The 8,323-nt window shown below is 49.0% G+C and overlaps 2 protein-coding genes across 2 annotated transcripts; one reads left to right on the top strand and one right to left on the bottom strand.

The window, feature by feature from the left end:
- Positions 1 to 717: 717 nt before the first annotated feature.
- On the top strand, positions 718 to 4,579 carry EPUS_00238 (uncharacterized protein; the record flags this gene model as incomplete). Its single annotated transcript, XM_007789267.1, has 4 exons — positions 718 to 1,702; positions 1,821 to 2,396; positions 2,447 to 4,172; positions 4,216 to 4,579. 4 exons carry the CDS (start codon positions 718 to 720, stop codon positions 4,577 to 4,579), a joined length of 3,651 nt encoding a protein of 1,216 aa, XP_007787457.1.
- A 686-nt stretch (positions 4,580 to 5,265) lies between these two features.
- On the bottom strand, positions 5,266 to 7,253 carry EPUS_00239 (uncharacterized protein; the record flags this gene model as incomplete). The annotated part of the gene is made up of 3 exons (XM_007789268.1): positions 5,266 to 5,557; positions 5,614 to 6,420; positions 6,592 to 7,253. 3 exons carry the CDS (start codon positions 7,251 to 7,253, stop codon positions 5,266 to 5,268), a joined length of 1,761 nt encoding a protein of 586 aa, XP_007787458.1.
- Positions 7,254 to 8,323: the final 1,070 nt, after the last annotated feature.

The following is an 8,323-nucleotide window of genomic DNA, read 5'->3' on the forward strand; positions in this document are numbered from 1 at the left end:
AGACCGCGCAGGGGATCCACTGTATGAATCTGCATAGGATTGTGACATCATCAACAAGACCGCAGGGGCGGCAAGACCGTAGGGGCGGCAAGACCGTAGGGGCGGCAAGAATGCGGTCCTCGCTTTCTGGTGGGGCCCGGTTTAATCAAGGCTTGTTGAAAGTAACGCTAAAACTGCTTCTGCTATCTATGGATGTCTGCACTCGATCAATTGGTGGATGTAGTAACTTGTCCAGGAGTTATATCCAACTCCTGTCCGAAGTTCAAATGCAATCTTACTCTGGTGGCTGGTGGCGCTATGCCTGTTCCGGCATAGCCCTAGGTCATGTGACGACTACTGGGCTAGCGGCTTGGCAGCAATTCAACAAGGCTCACTTTTCCGTGGTCCATTACGTGCACGGTTAACCCTCGAACTCGACCGCTAACGCCAAGACCGCGCTTACGCCCTACCTCCGGTAATGCGTCTTTGGTTTGGCGTTATGCCGCACTATGCCTAGCGCCCTGTGGCTGGCCCGTTAGACAGGAGCATAGCCTCGCAGCGTACGGTTGAAGTGCCTGCACATAAGATAGCGTTTAATTCAGCCTGCGAATCTGCCTCGTAAGGCTGGCCTTCAGCCTCCTGAGACTCCTGAATGAAAGACTCCTGGACTGATCTTCACCTTCCAGCACAAGCCTGCCGCAGCCTCCGCTGACATGACCTGAAGGCTTTTCTGTCATCATGGCTGGCGCACCTCAGAAACCGCTGGCCCATGCTGACTATACCGTCGCGTGCATCTGCCCCATGGGAGTAGAGCTGGCTCCGGTTGAAGGCATGCTCGACGAAATCCACGACCCTCTTCCCACCAATCGCGATCAAAATGCGTACACGCTGGGAAAGATTGGCGGGCACAACGTGGTGGTGGCGGTCTTGCCCGAGATCGGAAACCGCGCGGCGGCCACGGTAGCGACGCAGTTGCTTAATGACTTTCCTGCGATACGATTTGGTCTGTTGGTGGGCATTGGTGGAGGAGTACCTGGAGACGAGGGTGAAGATGACGTACGGCTTGGCGACGTGGTGGTGAGCCAGCCGACAGCCACCTTTGGGGGGGTGGTGCAGTACGATCTAGGGAAGATACTCGCTGATGGGAGTTTTGAGAGGACCGGACAGCTGAACAAGCCGCCATCGGTGCTGGGTGCTAATGTGCGGAAGCTACAGGCCCAGCATTTGCGAGTTGGAAGTCAGATATTGAGGTATCTGTCGGAGATGATCCAAAGGTACCCGAGGATGCAGAGTCAATACTCTTTTCCGGCTACCGACCTCGATCAGCTGTTTCTTGCATCCTACGCGCATCGACCTGGTGTGACCTGTGTCAAGTGCGATCGACAACAAACGGTATCTCGCCTCGCTCGATCAGATAGTGAACCGCGAGTACATTACGGTACGATCGGGTCAGCAAACCTTGTCGTTAAGGATCCAGTAGTGCGAGATGAGCTAAAGAGAGATATGAAAATCTTGTGCGTAGAGATGGAAGCGGCCGGGCTGATGGACGACTTTCCGTGTCTCGTTATCCGAGGCATTTGTGACTACGCCGATTCACATAAGAACAAGAGGTGGCAGCCATACGCGGCGGCGGTGGCATCGGCATACATGAAGGAGCTGTTGATGGCCATTCCTGCTCCTCAAGTGGCGCAGACACGAAATGCTGTCGAAAGTACAGCGTCACGTGAGTTCTCTTCATCGAACATGAGACATAGAGATTACGAGTGATTAGCGTGGGTCAACTGTTAGAAAGAGCTGGCTACGTGTGCACGATCGCTGCAAAAAGACTGACGTCTATCTAGCATTTCAGTTAGGTCTACATCTTGGCGAAGCCCCTATAATCGATCCGAACCTCTTTGTTGGGCGCCTTTCCGAGTTGGAGAAGATGGACGAGATTCTCCAAGACGCTCGATCTCAAGAACAAGGTCGGTTGATCCTGGGTGGTATGGGCGGCATCGGCAAGACGCAGCTGGCCATTGCCTATGCCCGGCTCCGCCGCGGCTCGTACGAATCAATCTTCTGGTTGAATGCCGCATCAGAAGCCGCTCTCAAAAGGAGTATGCGGTCGATGGCAGAACGGGTCTTAGAGGTGGCGGAATATGAGAAACTCGAAGATGAGCAGACCATCCTCCGTGTTCGCCGATGGTTATCGGAGACGATCAATACCCGATGGCTGTTGATCTTCGACAATTATGATGACCCAGATCTTTTTGATATCAGAAAATACTATCCCTACGCTGCTCACGGGTCAATCATCACCACGACACGTCTACCAGATCAGATCAGCGGAAAGCGGGTTCATGTTCGACCCCTCGAGCATATCAGTGAAAGCTTGCAGGTTTTGGAGACGAGATCTGAGCGACCAAATGTCAAAGACAGTAAGACAATATAGATGATCTACTTTATATACGCTAATCTTCATTAACAGGTGTTCCTGCCCGTCGTCTTGCCGAGAGACTTGAGGGTCTTCCATTGGCTTTAGCCACTGCAGGAGCATATCTCCAGAAAAGCACCCTGAGCTTTGAGCAATATCTTCAAGAGTACGAGAAGCGATGGAACCTGAGTCCGCGGAGGCCACTACAGCTTCAGGAGTATCGAAATCGCACGCTGTACACGACTTGGGATCTGTCATATATCTGTTTGAAGAATGATGATCCTAATGCGGCAAAGCTGCTAAGGCTGCTGGCTTACTTCGATCACCAGAACCTTTGGTATGAGCTGTTCCAAGCTGGACTTAACAATAGTCTGCCGAGTTGGCTTCTGGATATAACTAGCAATCTGATTGACTTTGAGGAAATTATGAGAGTACTGGTGGAGTACTGCTTTGTGGAGACTCAATGGACAACCAAGTCGTACAGCATGCACGCCTGTGTGCACGACTGGACATTAGCAAGTCTGAACAAGATGGTTGACTCTGAGAGCTACTGGTATGCATTTGACTGTGTTGCGCATTCAATCGATGGGGAGTGGGAACTCCTCGGACACCTCCGGCACGCTCGGCTGGCTGCTCATGCAGCGAGGCTAGGACACGATCACTTTGTACAAGCTGGTCTACTTGATATCATTGCAGACGGCCGAGCTGAGAAAGTTGAGGATATTGCACAACTGCTCCAGAAGCAATTTCGGCTCGAGGCGGCAGCAGTAATGCATCAGCGAGCACTAGCAGGGTATGAGAAAGCACTTGGACCCGATCACACCTCGACTCTCGACACAGTCAATAATCTCGGCATTCTGTATCGTGATCAAGGCAAGCTGGACGAGGCGGAGGAGATGTACATGCGAGCACTAGCAGGGAAGGAGAAAGCACTTGGACCCAATCACACCTCGACTCTTGGCACGGTCCACAATCTCGGCCTTCTGTATCGTAATCAAGGCAAGCTGGACGAGGTGGAAGAGATGTACATGCGAGCACTAGCAGGGAAGGAGAAAGCACTTGGACCCAATCACACCTCGACTCTTGGCACGGTCCACAATCTCGGCCTTCTGTATCGTAATCAAGGCAAGCTGGACGAGGTGGAAGAGATGTACATGCGAGCACTAGCAGGGAAGGAGAAAGCACTTGGACCCAATCACACCTCGACTCTTGACACGGTCCACAATCTCGGCCTTCTGTATAATAATCAAGGCAAGCTGGATGAGGCAGAGGAGATGTACATGCGAGCACTGGCAGGGAAGGAGAAAGCACTTGGACCCAACCACACCTCGACTCTTGGCACGGTCAACAATCTCGGCCTTCTGTATCGTAATCAAGGCAAGCTGGACGAGGCGGAAGAGATGTACATGCGAGCACTGGCAGGGAAGGAGAAAGCACTTGGACCCAACCACATCTCGACTCTCAACACGGTCAACAATCTCGGCCTTCTGTATTATGATCAAGGCAAGCTGGACGAGGCGGAAGAGATGTACATGCGAGCACTAGCAGGGAAGGAGAAAGCACTTGGACCCAATCACACCTCGACTCTTGGCACGGTCCACAATCTCGGCCTTCTGTATCGTAATCAAGGCAAGCTGGACGAGGTGGAAGAGATGTACATGCGAGCACTAGCAGGGAAGGAGAAAGCACTTGGACCCAATCACACCTCGACTCTTGACACGGTCCATAATCTCGGCCTTCTGTATAATGATCAAGGCAAGCTGGACGAGGCAGAGAAGATGTTTGAGCTAGCTAAAAAAAGCTAAACAAATACTTATAATAAGACCCAATCACACCTCGACTCTTGGCACGGTCCACAATCTCGGCCTTCTGTATCGTAATCAAGGCAAGCTGGACGAGGCGGAGGAGATGTACATGCGAGCACTGGCAGGGAAGGAGAAAGCACTTGGACCTGATCACACCTCGACTCTTGACACGGTCCACAATCTCGGCCTTCTGTATAATAATCAAGGCAAGCTGGATGAGGCAGAGGAGATGTACATGCGAGCACTGGCAGGGAAGGAGAAAGCACTTGGACCTGATCACACCTCGACTCTTGACACGGTCCATAATCTCGGCCTTCTGTATAATGATCAAGGCAAGCTGGACGAGGCAGAGAAGATGTTTGAGCTAGCTAAAAAAAGCTAAACAAATACTTATAATAATCTATATTTTAACTTAATATATTTATTAACTATTTATTTCTTCATTTTTCATATTTTTCTGATGCGCCAAGATCATTATATGACATTGTGTTTAAATCACTAAAAAGAGTGGCCTGTGATGGATGGAGTATCTCCTCTGCCATGGCGCAGGAAAGACACGGGACCAGCCACGCACTCGGATAGCAGCGCCGATGGCGTATCCACAACGGCACGCGGAACTCTTGGGGATCCACTATTCTTACAACAGCCATTCCCTAATCTTACAACTGTTGTAAGATTTAGCAAAACCTTATTCTTACAACAGCCTAATTAGGTCATAGGGCTTCTCAAATAGGCAATTGAGGTTGTTGTAAGAATAAGCCGCACACTATTCTTACAACAGTTGTAAAATATTGGAAATCCTTATTCTTACAACAACCGAAATAGGCGATTCAATCTACCGCACTATATACTTGATGCTAATTCTTTAGTATGGGGCCTACACCAAAACTACGCCTACAGAAGTACAGGCCCCGGGTTTTGTTATCACCCACTACAACTCTGCGAGGAACACAGATATTCAAGTGCTGAGGGACTCGCCGAGGAAGGAGCAGGTGCAAATAGCACAGATATAGCAAATTTGCGCCCTGATTGACTGTATGCTATCTTTCTCCTTCTTCTCATCCATTTCTATATCTCTGTGGCCGTAGCCTCTCTCTGCACGGCCGTTTCTTCGCTGGTGAGGTCATTGGCGATACTGTGGTCTGTAGAAAGGGGGGAGGAGGCAGAGAAGGAGGAGGAGGCAGCGAAGAAGGTTGAAAATAGCCATTTAGAACAGACGACGGAGAGGGCAAAGACGGAGACGTTTCGAATAGAGGAAGATCGAGTGGGGCAAATGGAGAGGGCGTTCGGAGCTCTGGTAAAGGTGAATATAGAAGAGGCGGCGTTACTGTTCTTGTTAATGCAGAAGGAGGCGGCAGTACTGTTCTTGTTAATGTAGAAGGAGGGGGTATAGCCTTTGTCTGCAGAGGTATATACTTTATCCATCCTTGAATTTGAAGACCAGGCTGAGGCTGGGTAGTCTTTTGACGTTGCTGACGATAGAGCTCAGCGCCTAGAGGGTCTTCTTCACTGTTATAGTGCTCCTCTTCTACCTCTATATCGATGTCGTCAATCGAAATAGGCTGCTGAGCTGTGCCTGCACGTGAACTCTCTCCTTGTTCTTCTTGAGTATGCGTTCTGCCTGAGAATAGAGTGCTTTTCGCCTGCTTTCTGCCTTTTCGAGAACCTGTTGTAGATAGAGAGTCAACCTGGCCCTGAATAACTTCGAATAGCGATAGTTGACGCTTTTGAGACTTTGTATACCGAGTTCTGACGCTCAGTGGATCGACAATCTTACGAATAGGAGCGAGCTTAGCTACTTCTTGAAAGCGGTCAACCCTCCATTGAGCGTCGAAATCAGCTATCTCAAGAGCAAGATGATCTTGAATTCGTTGCTGCAGAATGTGGGCACAGGGTAGGCCTTTTGTTGTCGTAAACACTTGTTTACAGGCTATCAGCGGCAAATGAGCGTTTCGGAGGGTCAAGTTATGAAATCGACGATGCTCTTCAATCTGATCAATAGCGTAGTAGCTGATATAACCGTGGAGTTTGTGATACAGAGGATTCTGTAGATCAGTCCTCTCATTTTGCTGGTCGTATTCGAGTTCTTGTCGAAGCTGTCGGTTATGAATATCAAGATACCTTGTGAGATGGTCTACCACGTCATTGAGATGAGCTTGTTTAGATATCATTTGCTGTTTAACAGCTTGATGTACGCTCTCTGCTCTTGAGCTGTTGACGTGACTGTAGTGTCTAATCTTGTCAGTCCATGCTTGAATAAAGGTCTCTTTAAAAGACAGCCAAACGCGAGTTAAATAGCTAAGAATTTTCCGCTGCGAATATCAATAACGCTGTAGAATTGTCTGCCATATTCGATTATAGGTCTCTTCTGTTTGTGCATAGAGCAGCTGTGACCAGAAGCCGTTGAACTCCTTAAGTCGCTCATCAATAACAGCTCTTCTGGCCTCATTAGAAAGGTGATCCGTCCTCTCCAACCAATGCTTCTGACAGTATGCCTTCACGTCTTTGTCGATATGCCAACGACAGAGAAGATGAGGCACCTCAGGCCAAACAGCGGCGCAGGCATTATGAAGGCCTCCCGCTTTATCTGTTGTAATAGACTCAGGAGTAGGCAGGCTGTATTCTTCATAGAGATCTCGTATCCAGCTTAAGACCCAGATATAGTCCTCCTCTTCTTCATGGGTCAAAAAAGCCTGGCCAATCACAAACGACCTATTTGTCGCTGTGAATCCGATAATATCAAGCAGGGGGAGATTGAATCGGTTCGTTCTATATGTAGAATCGAGGACGTAGCTTCTGGGAAAGAGGCGTAGAAGCTGTAGAGACTCGTTATGAAAGAACAGTACTCTCTCTAATCTATCATGGTCATCAAGAGCGTAATGGAACTGGTATTCGTCTCCAAGCTTCAACATCATGGCCTGAATCGCTGGTAGACCACGATTCATAGTCTTCTTGACGTTGCTATAGACATTCTTAACGTCTCGGAGAGTCATAGGGGCCTCAGGAAACTGCGCCTGTAATGAGGATAGGGTATCCCGGGCGGATATCTGCGACATTCGGTTGTTCTCGATCTGTTTAAGCAGCTCTGGCTTGCTTTTTCGAGCGTTTCTGCGGTGAATTGGATGGGCAGTAGAGAAGAAGGATGGGCCATGGTTATAGGTATCATGAGGCGCTTCTGAGTGCTGGATTGTCTATAGTCCGTCGGGTTCCTTTCTAGACTGGCCAATTAAACAGCGAAAAAGGCAGTCTCGTCGTCTTGAAGAGCTCTTTCGAAGGCGTTTATCGTTGGCCTTTGATGTAGGGTTATTTCTGCCTCCGCGATCGCATTCTAGATAGATAAAGAAAGGATGCGCGTCGTCTTTCTGACGTTTCCTTGACGAGCGAATTCTCAACGCATAGCCATGCTCTCGAGCCCAGTCTTGGACAGCTTGTAGAGCTGCATTTTGCGATTCAAAAGATTCAATCGGAGGAGGTAGAATGTCGGAATTAGGCGCAGGAGAGTCGTCGTCGTTAAACCCATTCCACTCCTCCTCATTTTCATGATTTCCTTTAGGAGGAAATATCTTCCATGGGCGCTGATTTTGCAGCAGATACAACTCATCAACAGGGATTCGATCGCGCTCCGGAAAAGAGACGGAGGTAGCTGACTCTTCGCCCGTATCTAGCAAATTGTCGGCGTCGCAATCTAATTGGTCGTTGCTGAGATTCTCGTTGTTGAAGTTGTTGACAAAAGGATCGTCGTCAAATTCAACAGGGATTCGATCGCGCTCCGGAAAAGAGACGGAGGTAGCTGACTCTTCGCCCGTATCTAGCAAATTATCGGCGTCACAATCTAATTAGTCGTCACTAAGATTCTCATTATTAAAGTTGTTGACAAAAGGATCGTCGTCAAATTCAAAGGGATCCGTAAGAATTTCATGAACAGGTGATTCAGGTCTAGCAAGGATTGTGGCATACTGTTTCCTCCAAAAGGAGGAATAGTTGACTTCATGTGTTGGACCATATGTCAGATGGATTGCATCTACTAACAATTTGTTAGCAGATGTGAACTCTGATGGCCGATTTTGCACCGGATGTGACACAGTTTCGGGGTCCATCCTGCTGCGCAATGATTGTTGGTGTTTGA

The sequence above is a fragment of the Endocarpon pusillum genome (genome assembly GCF_000464535.1).
Source record: "Endocarpon pusillum Z07020 unplaced genomic scaffold C734253, whole genome shotgun sequence".
In the NCBI taxonomy this organism is placed as follows: Eukaryota; Fungi; Ascomycota; class Eurotiomycetes; order Verrucariales; family Verrucariaceae; genus Endocarpon; species Endocarpon pusillum.